Below are 18,091 nucleotides of genomic sequence, written 5' to 3'. Positions count from 1 at the left end.
TATGTACATGCACCTTGATGACTTCTACACGCCACACCCATTTTGGGGTCACTAGGTCAAAGGTCAAGGTCACTGTGACCTCTAATGTAAAACTTTAACTTTGCCTCTAACATCACAGTGCTTCCACCTACAACTTTGAAACTTCATATGTAGATGCACCTTGATGAGTTCTACACGCCACTAGGTCAAAGGTCACTGTGACCTCTTAAAAAAAATCTGACAAGCTTTTGCAGCCGAGCGTGGCACCCGTTATGCGGTGCTCTTGTTGAAATTAACTGTTCTATTGTACTGCTTTATGTCTACAGGCATTTGGACTGTCAGACACATTCAATTCATATGACACACACCAACATGTACTTTTCTGTGCATGGGTTTTACACGGATTATATAGAAATCAATTTACTGTTGGATAATTTTATGCGTTTAGTGTATTACTTTATCTGTTTTCATCGTTGAACTGGTAGTTACAAAACATAAAAAGCTGAAATTTGGCACATCTTCATTAAAAGATTGATAATTTATGACAGTGCTGTAATAACAGAATTGCTTGTCATAGATTTTATTGATATTCCAACTTTAACAGTTTCTTTTTTTTTATTTTACTATATTTTATTATATGTCTGGACTTAAAGCAAGAGACTTTACAGAGACTTACAATCACTGACAATTTCTATTGCAGAATTTACTTAATGTCCTTAAGAAACTGACCTACAATGCATAATGTAGGGATGAAATAAACGGCTTTAGGCTTGAGAATTGTGGACTTGTTAAATGTATTGAATGTGTGTTTCTGTTCCAGTCTCACAGGAGAGTGTCCAGTGCAGTCAGCAGATGAAATCTCTACAGACATTGGCGGAGTTGGTGGAGAAATGTTCTGTGAACATCTGACACTGTGCTGTGAATATGAGAGACTGTTCTGTGAACATTTGAAGCTGTTCTTTGAATATCTGAGACTTTTCTGTGAATATCACATACTTTTGTGTGAATATCTGACACTGTTCTGTGAACATCACATACTTTTCTGTGAACATCTGACACTGTTATGTGAACATCTTATACTGTTGTGTGAAAATCTGACACTGTTCTGTGAACATCTTAAACTGTTAAGTGAACATCACATACTTTATCTGAATATCTGACACTGTTCTGTGAACATCACAGACTTTTGTGTGAAGATCTGATACTGTTCTGTGAACATTTTAAAAATATTGTTCTGTGAACATCACAGACTTTTGTGTGAACATCTGACACTGTTCTGTAAACATCAGACTTTGTGTGAACATCTGACACTGTTCTGTGAATATCTGACACTGTTCTGTGAACATCACAGTCTTTTGTGTGACCATCTGACTCTGTTCTGTTAATATCAGAGACTTTTGTGTGAACATCTGACACTGTTCTGTGAACTTAAAAAAAATACTTTTCTGTGAACATCACAGACTTTTGTGTGAACATCTAACACTGTTCTGTAAACATCAGACTTTTGTGTGAACATCTGACACTGTTCTGTGAATATCTCACATTGTTCTGTGAACATCACTGATTTTTGTGTGAACATCTGACTCTGTTCTGTTAATATCAGAGACTGCTATGTGGACATGTGACACTGTGCTTTTAAGATCGGAAGATGCTGATGCTGATACTGTTATATGAACATATGAGGTGCTTTGATAATTATATATTCCAATGATTGATAATTATTTATTCAAATGAAACTAGTTTTCCATATTTAGTTGACTACAGAAACAATTTAAACTGAAATTAACCATAATTTATTAGACTTTTAGAAAATTACTAGTTAGACAAAACACGTACTGTGGCGTTGAATTCTTGATTATGTTGAATTCGTGAATGGTGATTGTGTACAATTTTTTTTGTAGCAATGTAATAAGAGTTTTTTTTTTATAAGACTTTGTTTTGAAGTTGGTTTAGCCACTTGATATCAAGTGAATAATTTAAAGAGTTTATAAGAAAATGCTTTATACCATTCAAGAATATTTATAGAATTCGGTTTATAATCCGTGTGGCCCTGGGTGTTTACTATTTTTCAAAGCCACTGTTTTGAAACTATAGATGAATTTTTCATCGTGTTATTTTTCTCAATATGATCATCTTGTTTGTATAGTTTTCAATAAAGTGATTCAAGATTTTCTATATTTTTGTTCATTTATCATTATTGCATTAATTTTTAGCTCACCTGTCACGAAGTGACACGGTGAGCTTATGTGATCGTGTGATGTCTGTCGTGCGTGCATGCATGCGTCTGTCAACAATTTGTTTGTGTAGACAGTAGAGGTCACAGTTTTCATCCAATCTTAATAAAAATCTGGCCAGAAAGTTAATCTTGATGAAATCTGGGTTGGGATTGTATTTGGGTTATCTGGGGTCAAAAACTAGGTCATAAGGTCAAATCATAGAAAAACCTTGTGTAGACAATAGAGGTCACATTTTCCATCAGATCTTTATGAATTCTTGTCAGAATGTTTATCTTGATGAAATCTAGATTGGGATTGTATTTGGGTCATCTGGGGTCAGAAACTAGGTCACTAGGTCAAATCATAGAAAAACCTTGTGTATACAATAGAGGTAATAGATTTTTCATCTGATCTTAATGAAATTACTGACCCAATACATTGTATTTATTGACCACTGCTATCAAGATTACTACAAAAATATATGTGGCTATTCCAGCCAATATCCTGACATTTAATTGATTCACATTTACACTAAAAAGCTTACTTGTTTGCAAATGTCCACCCATCTGTGTATATTATTACACCATTGGTTGTCTTTTAACATTTACTGACCAAGCTCGACTAGCTATCACATCTATGGTTATGTCTGTCTTTCATCTAAATTTGGATTGCACACGAAACAATTGGGGTCAAAACAAAGTCATATCTGTTAGTGCTCTAGAATGTCAATTCGAGTATAACCATACAATTGATATGATGTGATCAGGTTTGATTTGTATATGAGCCATCTTGAATCAAAATGTACATAATATTATAAAGAGCTTGAAGGAGCTCCTGTTCATGTATTATTCCAGTTTTCTTCAGATGAGCGATCTAGGGCAATCTTTTTTTTAACTATGGTCCTGAAATTTGGCCCATTTGTACTTCATGATATAGCTAGCCATAGTCTGATAGAATTTAAGCTGATGTAGCAAGGTTATTCAGGTGAGCGATTCAGGGCCATTATGACCCTTTTGTTTATTAAATTTTATGTATTATTTTATTCGTTTTAGCTTTTTAGCTCAAATGGGTTTTCTGTGGAGAAGAAATTGTTGATTAAATTAAAATCTTATACCAACATAAACGTCTTTAATGAGTTTTTAGCTCACCTGAGCACAACATGCTCATGGTGAGCTTTTGTGATCGCCTTTTGTCCGTCGTGCGTTGTCCATTGTGCGACGTTTACATTTGCCTTGTTCACTCTCTAGAGGCCACATTTATTGTCTAATCTTTATGAAATCTGGTCAGAAGATTGGTTTTAATGATATCTTGGATGAGTTCGAAAATGGTTACGTTTGCTTGAAAAACATGGCTGCCAAGGGGCGGGGCTTTTTCCCTTATATGGCTAAAGTAAAATCTTGTTAACAATCTAGAGGCCACATTTATTGTCTGATCTTCATGAAACTTCGTCAGAAAATTCATCCCAATAATATCTTGGACGAGTTCAAAAATGATGCTGGTTGGTTGAAAAACATGGCCTCCATGGGGCGGGGCATTTTTCCTAATATGGCTAGAGTAAAACCTTGTTAACACTCTAGAGACCACATTTATTTTTCGATCTTCATGAAACTTGCTCAGAAGATTTGTCCCACTGATATTTTTGATGAGTTTAAAAATGGTAACCTTTGCTTGAAAAACATGGCAGCCAAGGGGCGGGGCATTTATCCTTATATGGCTATAGTAAAATCTTGTTAACACTCTAGAGGCCACATTTATTGTCCAATCTTAATGAAACTTGGTCAGAAGATTCATCCCAATAATATCTTGGACGAGTTCAAAAATGATGCTGTTTGGTTGAAAAACATGGCCGTCAGGGGCCGGGGCATTTTTCCTTATATGGCTTTAGTGAAACCTTGTTAACACTCTAGAGGCCACATTTATTGTCCAATCTTGATTAAATTTGGTCAGAAGATTTGTCTTAATGATATCTTGGATGAGTTTGAAAATTGTTACGTTTGCTTGAATAACATTGCCGCCAAGGGGCGGGGCATTTTTCCTTATATGGCTATATAAGGCTATAGTAAAATCTTGTTAACACTAGAGGCCACATCTATAGTCCCAACTTCATGAAACTCGGTCAGAAGATTCATCCCAATAATATCTTGGACGAGTTCAAAAATGATGCTGGTTGGTTGAAAAACATGGCCACCACAGGGGCGGGGCTATTTTCCTAATATGGCTATAGTAAAACCTTGTTAACACTCTAGAGAAATTCACATTTATTTTCCGATTATCATGAAACTTGGTCAGAAGATTTTTCCCAATGATATCTTGGATGAGTTTGAAAATTGTTTTCGTTGCTTTAAAAACATGGCCACTAGGGGCAGGGCATTTATCCTTATATGGCTATATATGGCTATAGTAAAACCTTGTTAACATTCTAGATGCCACATTTATTGTCCAATCTTCATGAAATTTGGTCAGAAGATTGGTCTCAATAATATCTTGGATGAGTTGGAAAATAATTATGTTTGCTTGAAAAAATGGCTTCCAAGGGGCGGGGCATTTTTCCTTATATGGCTATAGTAAAATCTTGTTAACACTCTAGAGGCCACATTTACTGCCCGATCTTCATGAAACTTGGTCAGAAGATTCATCTCGATAATATCTCGAATGAGTTTTAAAATGATGCCGGTTGGTTGAAAAACATGGCTGCCAGGGGGCGGGGCATTTTTCCTTTTATGGCTATAGTAAAACCTTGTTAACACTCTAGAGGCAACATTTATTTTCCGATCTTCGTGAAACTTGGTCAGAAGATTTGTCCCAATAATATCTTGTTTTTTTCAGGTGAGCGACTTTGGGCCTTTCAGGCCCTCTTGTTTTCTTTTTCCAGGTAGGCAACGTAGTAAGTATTTTTTTAAACCACTTAAATTCTGTAATGATCAAATAAGTATCACTTTGATTTTTTCTCAGTATGGTTTTCAAGTTTGCGTAAAGCTTAGCCTTGTTAAATTCAAGAAATACAGTTGTGTTGTGAGGTGTTACTCTCAGGGTCTCCAATTATATTTGTTTGTTTGTAAGTGTATTTAAATTTTTAACCAGGTTTTCCGAAGGAAAAAAAGGTTATTAGATTGGCGAGTGTCGGCAGGCAGGTGGGCTGGCAGGCGGGTGGAACAAGCTTGTCCGGTCCATAACTTTGTTGTTCATTGTGAGATGTTAAAATCATTAGGCACATTTGTTCACCATCATTAGACGGTGTGTCACGCAAAAGAATTACGTCGATATCTCCAAGGTCAAGTTCACACTTTGAGTTCAATGGTCAAAAATGGCCATAAATGAGCTTGTCCGGGCCATAACTATGTCATTCATTGTGAGATTTTAAAATCATTTGGCATATTTGTTCACCATTATTGGACGGTGTTGCGCGAAAGAATAACGTTAATATCTCCAAGGTCAAGGTCGCCACGACTAAAAATAGATTGATTTTTAAATAAGTGGGGTAACTTTGAACAATCAGTAACAATGCACATTGTTGAGTCGGTCTCCCTTTATCAGACTTCTTTTTCCATATTGAAATCAAGGTTGCCACAAGTAAAAATAGATTGAATCTTACACATTTTGAATTGTCTCCCTTTATCAGACTTTTTTTTCAAATTTAAAACCTAGTTTTGTGACAATTTTGTTCCTTGTTATCATTGTTTCGTTTTTCCTTTATGGAGAATTTTATAGTTTTGCTTCTGATTCAGCTTTTTATAATTTAGTATTATATATTGAGGTAACAGTATATAATTGATGATGTAACTTCTACCATCTATTGTTTAATAATGATCTGTTAGTCGGTCTCAAGCATCTTGATGGTTGATTATGAAAAAAAACATGGACGTTTTGATGTAACTAAACTGTTGTTATTGAAAAGTCAGGGACCTATACATTGTTTGTATTGGTCCCTGGATAAGTGAATAGTCAGAAAAATAAGGAAATCAATTATTTGATAATGAAAAAAGTCAAAGTGTGATAGAGGCGGTGTTTATGTTTTGCAGTGACAAGTAACTGTGTATGCGTCTGGGTTTTGTTTATGCCAAATATGAGATATATCATTCTTCTTGAGAATCTCCTGATAGTACGGCAGAAAATGACATATACCCAACATTGTGGTGTATAGTACGGCAGAAAAGGACATATAGCCAACATTGTGGTGTATAGTACGGCAGAAAAGGACATATAGCCAACATTGTGGTGTATAGTACGGCAGAAAATGACATATACCCAACATTGTGGTGTATAGTTAATGTTTATGTGTTTTTTGTTAGGGAACATGTTACTGATTGAAGAATCCAAATGATGCCGGGCTGGTATCTTTGAGATTTTTGAGAAATCCAAAATGTCGTCCAAGATTGCCGCCGTTTTCAGCATTTTAAGTTAAAACGCATCTGTTGATACAATCATGACATTATCCATTATTCTGGATCTTTTCAGCCTAAAATAGAATAATCTCATGGTGGTTAATGTTTTGAAAGTTAATCAATTGAAATCAAATTTCAGATTATAAGCAAGATGGCTGCAAATATGGCCGCTTATGCAAATAATTGCAGTTGAAAATCCGTTCACTACATTGAATTGAATGTTTATGCTATGCAAACTGAAATAATTGTATTTCTGAATTGTATTTTGTGATTATTATTCAATACTATCCACTAAAGGTCCTTAAATGTATTATCTTACCTAAACAAGAAGAGATTACAGAAAATGAAACTAAGAAACAATAATTATAATACAAAGTACTGCATAATACACAAGGTGTGAACATCATGTTCACATATTCATGAAGCACAAATGATTTACACCCGTTTGATTTACATCGGGTTAGCATGGAATGCGCAAATAAATTAATTATTTTTAATTATGTTCCTAATACAATAAATAACAGTTTACACAAGTAACTTCCATTTAATGAGTGAAACGTGTGTAAAGATTACTTGCGTGGTCAGTGGGAAAGCTAATGACAACTTGTGGGTTGGACCAACTGCTTGAGTCAACATTTGCTGGAATCCCCAATCCTAAAAGGGTAAATATCCACAGAACATATATACGTTCATTACGAATAGTGACAGAGCAATGGTTGCGCAAGGTCTTAACTAAGACAAATTTGCAGACATTTGATGATCTAGAAATGTATCTTAAAAGCAGAGCATATGCCACTCGTACGTCTAAATTGTTGGTTGATTGTTTGATTAAGTCATGATTTCTTATAATGATGTATGTTCGAGCCGAAAGAGGAGGTGGCAATATTTATCCACTTCACATTACTCGTGACAATTCTACGGATCCACGAACACTTAAAAGAGCTAACAAAAGAAAACATATCTATCATCTTTAAATCTCCTTTGGTATAATCTTTAATGACAATATTTTTGGAAATTCTTGCTTTACCATTCCAAACAAAATTGAAAAATAGTTCATTTATTTCGGCCAGCAAATTAAGTGATGGATTAGGCAAGTTAACGAAGAGATGATTTAATATTGGTAATGCTAAAGTTTTAATTACTTAAATTCTTCTTATCAGAGAGTTAAAATCCTTCTAGACCAGTTTTTATGCCCCGGTAGGGTGGCATATAGCAGTTGAACTGTCCGTCAGTCAGTATGTCAGTCTGTCCGTCCGTCAAAAAACACTTTAACGTTGGCCATAACTTTTGCAATATTGAAGATAGCAACTTGATATTTGGCATGCATATGTATCTCATGAAGCTGCACATTTTGAGTTGTGGAAGTTCAAGATCAAGGTCATCCTTCAATGTCAAAGGTAAACAAATTTATTTCAAAGCGGCGCAGTAGGGGGCATTGTGTTTCTGACGAACACATCTCTTGTTTAATAAGGCTTTTATTTTGACTTTTTAGTTAACATATTTTGGTTCTATATTTTTTAAGATCAATATGAAATGTTAAGCAAAGCATGTCAAAGGTTTGTTGGTTCCAATTTAATTTCCATCTTGTTTTAATGCTTTCTGAGCTAAACCACGGAGCGTATATTGTCATCTAGAGTCCGTGGCTAAACTTATTTGTACCTATCCAGACTACTTTTGTTTTGTCAAAATTAATTTTTAACCCAGAGCACTGTGTGAAATGTGACAGTACATGTTAAGTTTCATGTAGAGAAGCTGCAAAACCATCCAGGAGTATAGAAGTCTCGTCGGCAAACTAGACAATTGTATTCTATGTCATTAATTTTTATTCTCTTAACGTTAGGGTTTGACCTTAATTTAATTGACAATATTTCAGCACAAAGTATAAAAGTATAGCAACTGAGCAGATCGCCGTGTCTGCAACCACGTTTTAAAGGAAAACAATCTAATAAAAACCAATATTGCGTTACCGCCGAAACTCCGTTTTTATACTATACATTTAACTATTTTATTATGTCAAGACCGAAATTAAACCACGATAGCGTCCGTTTTACGAATGCCCATGACAAAGAATCGAAGGCCTTTTCATAATCTATAAGCAACAGCAAGCCCGGGATATCATTTTCATAGGTGTAGTCAAGTATGTCGTTAATGAGTCTAGTGTTCTCTCCTATGAATCTACCCTTAATAAAACCAGTTTGGTCATTGCTTATTATCTATATAAACCTTCAGTTTGTTTACAATTCATTCCGAACCGATTTAATATACAGTATTAAGTAACGTTATTGGCCACCAATTCTGCAAATGCGTGGTTCAGAGCGCTGCAAACAAAGGTGCCAAGTTTTGGCCAAAATGTTAAAAAAAGTCATTTCTAAAACCCGATGAACCTGGGCTTTTATTTGCCTTAATTTTTTAAACAATAGAACTCTCTTTGAATGTTATTTTCCCTTCTATACTATACAACTGTGTACTTGGACGTTTTGGTATGTCTATGTTGTTGACATTACTATTAAATCATCATCGTTAACATTTAGATTTTGAGATTGGTAAAGTTTTTTTTAATATAATAAGGCGGTTTCTTTTAAAATGTCAGCCTGTTTATCTATTGTAGTTCCATTTTCATTAATTAAATTGGTCATAGGTTTAGACGTTAAATTGTACTTAATATACCGGTTACCAAAAATGTCGAGGGTTTTTCGCCATTCTAAACCCATTCTGCTATAGACCGTGTAAAATACCCTTTTAATTTTTCATAATTTATGCTTTTAAGTACACCTTTTAAACTATTAATATATTGAACATGATCATCTGTGAACGTTGTTTCTAGTTGTTCAATTTCGAGCTTAAGTTGCTGTTCACGATTGTTTGTAGATTTCTTTTTATTGGAACTGTAACATATTGCGTTGCCTCGAATTTCCATAAGTAGAGAATCGAAAAAGAAATTATCATCAATAACACATTGTATGTCTTCATCTTCAATTTTAGACATGCTATCAAAATTATAAACAGGGGACCATGTATTGATGTGTTACTACTTTAATTTGTATATATAGAGTTTAAGTAGTCGATGTCACCTAAAAGACTATTATTATGGTTCCTAACAGACTATTATTATGCTTCCAGAGACCTTTGCCATGTTTAAAGTTAGTAAATTGTAGCGACATTATAACAATTGAGTGGTCATATTGGAAGCTATGCAGATTGTTTAAACCAAGGACTGCTGGTAATCAATATGGTGATGAAATGAAAAAATCAAGCATAGCTTTCTGTAAAGGGCTTACTCGTATCCATGTATAACGTTTCAGAACTGGATAAGTAACTATCAATGGATCCGACAGATTCCGTTTTTCGATATGATATAAAACCGTTTGTCTTGCATTTTTTTTATTTACAGTTTTATGATAATCATAATCGAGAGTAGGCTCTAAAACTTAATTAATATCCACATAAATCAGGAAAGAATCATTGCCAATCATGTCAATTCTCTGGAAAATATTGTTATAAAATTACGGGCTATCCGTGTTTGGTCCGTATATAGTAATAATGGTTACTCTGGTTTCTCCAAGATGTAAGATCAATCAGAATAAGGTTACCTTTGTCATCATAATAAACATCATGTACTTTGTTATCAAGTTTCTTTGTAAGAAAAATGCCAACACCGCGGAAGCTGGACATAACATATATTGCCACCATTTATATTATATAAAATAAGGCATATGTATATGTTGAAACAAATCAGACCGAAAATGGCCGCCATCTTTGACATCTTGAATTTCTTGTAACCCCAAAGATGCCAGCCCGGCATCATTTGGATTCTTCATCATTAGCATATTCTCTAACGAAAACCACGTTTACATTACTACACACGCAAATGTCGGGTTTAGTTAAATAAACTTTTGTCATCCCGACCATTTAGTTGCCACTGATGATAGATGACAATGGATTGGTCATGTGTTCGCGTATAACAGTTTATAAATTTAAAGTCAATCTGGTTTTAAGGGACATATATTTTAGTAAAAACGATTGATGTCGTTTATTTCTTGTTTTAATATGCAATCGAGTCACACCTTGAAATATATGACTTTTCATCCATCGATAGTCAAAATTTTCCTTACTACAACAAGAAAATTCTATTTTAATTCTATTTTAAACAGCTTTTTACCAGCAGAAAGTAACTTATTAGATCACTACAAACGTTTTAACCATTTAGAAGAGACCTACATTGTGAGTGATACCGGAAAACGTAAAAAATCATCATTATATTTTTGATGACCTGAGTCACTTTCACTTTCTCTTTCCCGAGTAAACAGCGATGTAAATAAACTGATTGTTTGTAAACACAATTGACTTGGAGGACACTTTATTTTGAGCTCAAAACAAGTTGTATTGCTCATTTTTTTATTGTAATGTCCAATAGCATATACCTATTGTTTTTTATAATCTTTATAAATTAAATATGAAAACAATATTTAAAAATCGGTAAATTATTACGGATGAGTGTAATGAGGGTAATGAGTGTAATGAGGGTTTCGATTGTCTATTGAGCGATGTACAATCGATTGTCTATTGAGCGATGTACTATTGTTTTTGACTGTGTGCATTTCGAACGGACAATAATTTACCATAATAGTGTTATTCAACTATGATCACTTCTCCATTGAATGAATTAACAGACCAGAAAAGCTGTGCCAACGAATGTCATCCGGATATTTAATACTGTCATAATATGTTGATCGCACCCAGACTCTATCTCCCTCGGCAACCTTAGAGACAATCTGCATGTTGACACAAATTGTGAACTCGCCCCAGCTTTTGTGAATTGATCTCTTTAACGCCTTGCCTTCCTGAACGATTTCAAACCCGGCATCGCCGTGATAGTATGGACAATGTTGCACAGTGAAGATGTACACTCCAGCTACAGGAGCCGTGAAGAGTCCAGTTGCAGGGTTATAGCCTCCACCAGCGTTGGCCAAAACGTTTTTGAACTCGAATGCGTCGTTGGTTGAAAAATGGCTATCGTCACTCAAATCAAGTACAGCTTGAAAATTAATGAGCGGTGCATGTGCTGAAATATATGACAAACATACATATGGCATCATTTTCTTTTGCACTCATTCGTGAATATTCAGGTTTCATTTTATTGATTGTATGTATTGCATTGAATTAATGTTTCCTGGTACGTATACATGTATTCAGTATTTATATTTTTTATTATTGAGTGACCAATGACCTCCACATATGTATTAAATCCTACCATAGTTCTTCAAATATGTGAACCGAATCCAATATACTTTTTACGATGGCGCTAATGGAGCTATACTTGTTTTTATTTAGGTTATTACAAAGACTTATATTGTTCACGCAAGATAACTTAATCGTAAGAACGTCTTCATACGTCAGTTGGAAGCGTCACATGGCAGAGTTCTGAACACCCAATCTTGACGAACTAGCATACAATAAGAAACAAAACCAGCCTATCCCTGCACCATCATTGCAGCTGTTGAACAATATTATCTTAAGCATCAGGAAGTTAATATAATTTAATTCAGTCGTATAACGTTGTAACCAAACATGCTGGTTCATTTACTAACTTACCGGAGTGTCATTGATTAATCAGAACAAGGATGTTAAATTCCCGTGTCCTCTACCAGCTACCGCGTGAATATTGTGTTTTGTATAGCTATCTTGATTAGGAACGAGCTAATGTATAAGATAATTGTTAAAACTTGGACAATGGAGTTACAAAGAAATGTAATAGTATCACCATTTGCAGAAACAAATATCAGTTAAGGGATACAACATGAACTGATAACAACCATTATTTAAATAGACTGATGCATGTATAATATAATGATATGATATTACTTATTGTTAAATACAAGAACTTTGTAGTACACATACAATCGGACACGACATACTCCTGCTAACGTGAAAATGACTTAGTAACTGGTTTGAACGAGATAACCATCTCTTATGAACAATTTATTCGTGAGACACAATAGCCAATTAGAATACATGTTGTTATATGCATGTTTCGAAATGACGGATGCAAGTACGGTTAACATAATTTCGCGTGATATAGTTTCATGCGTTAAAATGATTGTGCCGTGTGTATTGACAATGGATTATGTTGTTATTACTAGTTCGTTTCCTCGTTTACATGATTTTTCAAGTCGTTCTCATCAGTGGAAACACGTTCCTATGATTTAATATTGTCGTCTCGTGAGTAAGCTTTGTCTTTCCTATTACTTACTGAGTAATTTGCATATTTTAGAAATAAGCTTTTAAGTTGTGGTAAAACATTTATAAAACACATGTCACATATGTGCTACCATAGTATTTTAGTGATAATAATTATTGATTTTTCAATGTTTTTTAAAAACATAACAATTTGCATAGTCGTATGTGCTTAATGGTAAGTGGTCTTCATGAATATATATTTATAATAAGGTTTGCATGTATTTTTATAACAAAATGCACTACCTTTCATAATATCGAATTCACCGGCGGACCTTTTAACAAGTAACAGTACTGCAGATTTCTTATCAGTAACAGCCCGATATTCATTCTGTGAAGCAGATTCGATGAAAGCACCAACCGTTTGATCGAAATATCGTGTTTTTGCCTTTAGTTCATTATCAGTTTGGATCACGAGTGAATCGAAATAAGCTGCATTGTCTTCAACTGTTACAGAGTTAATGAATGCTTCCACCTTTTTCTCAAGATCCTGTCTCTTTATTTCCAAATTTTGAATGGCATTATTCAGCTTAACTTCGGCATCAGCAGTGACTTCCTGTATTCTCTCCAAAGTGTCCTGTCTTTTCATTTCCAAATGTTTTATGGTATAATTAATCTTAGCATCGGCATCAGCGTTTACTTCTTTTATTCGCACCAAAATGTCCTGATTTCTTTATTTCCATATTGTTTATGGCATTATTAAGCTTAACCTCGGCATCAGCGTTGACTTCCTTTATTCGCACCAAAGTTTCCTGTCTCTTTATTTCCATAATGTTTACGACATTATTAAGCTTAATCTCGGCATCAGCATGGACTTCCTTTAATTTCATAAAAGTGTTTTCAACTTTTGCATTGGTTTCAGTAAATTTTTCCAATGCGCCTTTCAGTAACAACTCGTTTCTATTCACTCTTTCCAGCAATGTTTCATCGGAGTAATATTTAGAGCGCTCCATAGAAATCAATAATCCTAACAATATTCCTGATATGCCGCATAAAACTAAATTCCACATCCTTGTAACGTGATAAGGTAACCTTCATCAGATGAATTGTAAGAGCTGCGTCATGAAATAAAAGGACATGTAAATGAACGGCATATTACCTTTATCTCCGATCGCTAACAATTGATTAAAGGGGCGTTACACTAAGATCTAAAACATCATTTTGTCAAAATAGAAGGACATTTAAATGAAAGGCATATTCACCTTCATTTCCGATCGCTAACAATTTGTTTCGAAAAACAATGACATTCTTATATTTTAAGGCTCTATAAAGGTGACAAATCCAATTATTATGCATATCAACTGGTCTAATTTTTACCGGATTTCAGTTACTCTTGCATAAAAACTGCTTATAAGACAGCTTAGATACAAAGTTGTCAAGAATTATGGAAGATAAGCCCGTTTCATAATTGGAAGAAATGTTTACATTTTTGCAACTAACGTGATGTGTAGCCTCAGAGCGATGACACATGCTAAATATAGCCGAAAGAAAATTCTATTTTAATTCTATTTTAAACAGCTTTTTACCAGCAGAAAGTAACTTATTAGATCACTACAAACGTTTTAACCATTTAGAAGAGACCTACATTGTGAGTGATACCGGAAAACGTAAAAAATCATCATTATATTTTTGATGACCTGAGTCACTTTCACTTTCTCTTTCCCGAGTAAACAGCGATGTAAATAAACTGATTGTTTGTAAACACAATTGACTTGGAGGACACTTTATTTTGAGCTCAAAACAAGTTGTATTGCTCATTTTTTTATTGTAATGTCCAATAGCATATACCTATTGTTTTTTATAATCTTTATAAATTAAATATGAAAACAATATTTAAAAATCGGTAAATTATTACGGATCTTCACCTTTATAGAGCCTTTAATAAGAAAAAAAAAATTTCCCCAGCTGGAATTCATACACCTGTCATGTGTATAAAAAAACTGACGCTTGAAACTCTCGGAAATTGCGGTAGTATTAACATTGTTGTAGTTTGATATTCATTTATTCAACAAAACTTTGTTTTTATATTCACTTGTATTTGTAAATGCATTTAAATAACATATCAGACTGTTCATCTTAAAATTTGAACACGTGTGTTAAATGCCAATAGTGTGGGTCTTATATCCCCCATGTCACACAGAAAAGCCGATGGCAATTTTCTACTTAACAATACAATTTAGCAATTCTGAGTATTTAAAAAAATCGTGTTTACCTGTTTTATTTTAGATTGCTACGTCTGTCGTTGTAGAATACGCACCGAACTGGTTTAGTAGATTTCTGTTGAAGCTCTCATGAACACTATTGGCATCAGACTATCATTGCCTTGCAACGTACGACTTTTATATATCCTGGGCACCCGTATTACCGTTGACGTAAGCATGCATTTGTAAATAAATAATATTAAATGCAACTTCCGTAAAAAAATTCATATAATTATCAGAATCATTCATTTTTCCTCAAGTAAACACGAAACCTACCATATATATTAACGAAAACACATTTTAATCCATCATAGAAGTAGGTCACTGTACGCCATTTTGGTTTCTACTTTTCACTTCTATTACCGGTGATGACATAGTTTTCACTCAGACTAAAGACATTTTCAGAAAATCACAGTTTACTAAACTAAACTTCCGTACTGTCGAATATATACAAACAAACAACAAAGTTTAAAACATGTTGTGATCAATTTTCAAACAATAAATGGCATTAAATATGAATGATGCAACAGGTTTAAACATTCATTTCAAGTATTTTGTTCATTTGTTCAGTTTTAATGTTAATATTTCCCTTTAACTCATGGTGTTTAAATGGTTTACTTATTAAGCAGTGATCCTGTGGCCAGTCTAAGAGTTGAAGTCAGTCAAGCATGTGATCATCATAGGTCCACTTTATGTAATTGTTCAGTCAGGCTTGACCAGTGATTTTCCCATCCTTTCCTTTGTCTACATGACAATTGAGAAGTTTCGCTCAGTAATGCATAGAGAAGATATGTAGGTTACGCATGCGCAATTAATTTCCTTCTATATTACATATAAAATAGTTGAAGTTCGATATCAATTTTTACCATGATCAAGCGCATACCCACTATATTATCATACATCATTGGAAAGATAAATGCATAATCTTTTGAAAAAAATGCATGTCATTAAATTCTATGTGTGCTTACTCAAAATATTTACCTTAGAATAGGCAAACCGGGTTTGACAGTTGTGCAGACAACTATTTTGGGCTCAAATAGTATGACCTACTTTCAAAGCCGGGAACCATCAACACAAAAAGTAGAGCTCAAAAATGGCTTATTTTCTTATTGCCTACAATTATACCTTCAAGTTAATACCAAAACTAACCATTTGCAATTTATTTTACAAATCCTAGGCACCATGGACTCAACAATGTGTGCTAAGTATCAAACTGACTGCATGTAACCCTAAAAACAGGAGTTCCGGTTTGGGGTTATGTGACCTTTAAGAGAACCCAACCCCTTCACATTTGAATTAAAGGCACTTTTCCCACAGGTGTAAGCTGTTTTGAGAAAGATCACAAAGTTCTAATACAATGACACACAGATTTATTCATAAAAGTTGTCGTTGAAAGCGCCATGCGTAACAGCGTTTCGCGTCAAGAATTAAGGTAGAAAAGGCAAACTTGGTTACATCATACATGCAGCACTTAGATTCCATACAAGGCATCACTTTCGATTCTAATAGCCAAAGCTGATGTAACATATGACTTAATAAGTGAAAAAAATCATCTGTGGCATTATTTGTGCATCAAACCAGGTTTTGAACCGGATTCGAACAAACTTTTTAATAAACAAATTGGCACATTTTAGGTTAAATCTATGTAGAAGCAATAATTCTAATGTCATTTGACCCAACAAAAGGGCTTGTTTGCATGAAAAAACAACACACTTGACTTCCTGACTAAAAAAAATCATCGTCAGACATGAGCTTTAAGTCTTTTGTCACACCTGGACCTATGATTCCTCGGCTCGCGTTCCGTCTCGGACAGGCTCCGGAAAGTGTCAGTCTGGCCCGGGTGCTCAATTCCGTGTAATATATGAAAACAAAAGGTTATTTTGTGCACATTTACCCATTACGGTGCCAACTAATGTAAGTGAGATACAATTAGAGTAAGCTTTCAATAGTCTTTGTTGCTTTATTTGCTGCAAAAGAATAATTCACCACGCCGGCATCACATTTTCTTGCACACTGGCAAAGTTATCGCCACAAAATGTGGTTTAAGAGTTGCAGTAAATGTTAAACACCCAATTTTCCTAATTTTGGTGACAAAAGTGTGCCAGGATATAAAAAAATCATTTTACACTAGATTTAATTGAAAATAACGCCGTTCTAACCGGCAAAGACACCGGTCCTCTCGACACGACTGGGTGAGTGTTTAGGGCCATCTTCGAATCGGTCGTGCTGTACAGTTTTTGATGGCCTGTCACTTCAGCCGGACTTGTAAGCCAATTGGACGACAGTTCAGGCAGAGCTAAAGACCCATTTCGACACCGCCTACAAATGCACACTTAGGTTTACGCATAATATTGAGGTCACTTAAATACAGATTCCCTGGTGTTTTTCACGCAGGGTCTATCACAACAACATTCTTCCAGGAAGAAAGCATAATATTATTATCATTTTTGTGTTTTCAGCTGAATACTTGATTTTACATAAACTCTGCAAGATATCCAAACAGGAAAAATAAGGCAAAGTAGTGTTATTATGAGTAGATCTGCCTGACGGGGTTGAAGGCGAAGGCAGATAGCAGTGTCGGTCCAAAATTGGCAGGCCTTTTTAACAGTAAAAGGCTCAAAAAGTAAACAATAATAATAAATACAGATGAAATAAAGACATGTATTAGCTTCATTATTTAGCTTGATGCAATTAATGTCAAAATGTCACTGAAAAATAATACCGAGTGTTTAAGTAGTCTTAGAATATGTCTCCGGAACAGGTTTCGGTGTGATTTTCCAGCATTTACCCCCCTTATGACCCCAAGTGCAACAGCCCAATTGCAAACAGCCCTAATTTGGGTCAAAATAACATCTGGCAGTTATGTTTTGCAATACAGAGAGTTTTTGATGGTCAATTGTCAAAATTCTGGCAGACGACTAACTTGGTCGGATGTGCTTGAAAATTACGCATGCGCAATTAATTATTTCTATATTACATATTAAATAGTTGAAGTTCGATATCAATTTTTACCATGATCAAGCGCATACCCACTATACTATCATACATCATTGGAAAGATAAATGTATAATTTTTTGAT

General features: G+C 34.6%; 3 protein-coding genes across 7 annotated transcripts in view; 1 reads left to right on the top strand and 2 right to left on the bottom strand.

Moving 5' to 3' along the window:
* The window catches only part of LOC127835110 (protein MIS12 homolog), a 162,502-nt gene that overhangs the window by 18,441 nt on the left and 125,970 nt on the right, over window positions 1-18,091 (top strand). The window contains exon 7 of one of the 2 annotated variants that reach the window (XM_052361427.1): window positions 800-1,125. The exons of the other annotated variant lie outside the window; for it this stretch is intronic. Coding sequence (XP_052217387.1) covers window positions 800-888 — 89 coding nt within the window. The 3' untranslated portion in view covers window positions 889-1,125. Of the gene's footprint in view, window positions 1-799; window positions 1,126-18,091 lie in introns of those variants that run through there. 2 annotated transcript variants of the gene reach the window in all.
* The window catches only part of LOC127835099 (uncharacterized), a 327,076-nt gene that overhangs the window by 219,215 nt on the left and 89,770 nt on the right, over window positions 1-18,091 (bottom strand). The gene's annotated exons all lie outside the window — the stretch shown is intronic.
* LOC127835106 (uncharacterized) overlaps window positions 11,090-18,091 on the bottom strand; it is a 144,821-nt gene continuing 137,819 nt past the window's right edge. Inside the window, exons 1-3 of one of the 4 annotated variants that reach the window (XM_052361421.1) lie at window positions 15,289-15,324; window positions 13,058-13,866; window positions 11,101-11,639 (exon numbers count right to left, since the gene is read on the bottom strand). In XM_052361421.1, coding sequence (XP_052217381.1) covers window positions 11,221-11,639; window positions 13,058-13,400 — 762 coding nt within the window. In that variant the 5' untranslated portion in view covers window positions 13,401-13,866; window positions 15,289-15,324 and the 3' untranslated portion in view covers window positions 11,101-11,220. The other 3 variants (XM_052361419.1, XM_052361420.1, XM_052361418.1) reach the window with 3 other exon arrangements.

This window comes from Dreissena polymorpha, chromosome 6 (assembly GCF_020536995.1).
Source record: "Dreissena polymorpha isolate Duluth1 chromosome 6, UMN_Dpol_1.0, whole genome shotgun sequence".
NCBI lineage: Eukaryota > Metazoa > Mollusca > Bivalvia > Myida > Dreissenidae > Dreissena > Dreissena polymorpha.
This window is presented reverse-complemented; position numbering and strand designations above follow the sequence as displayed.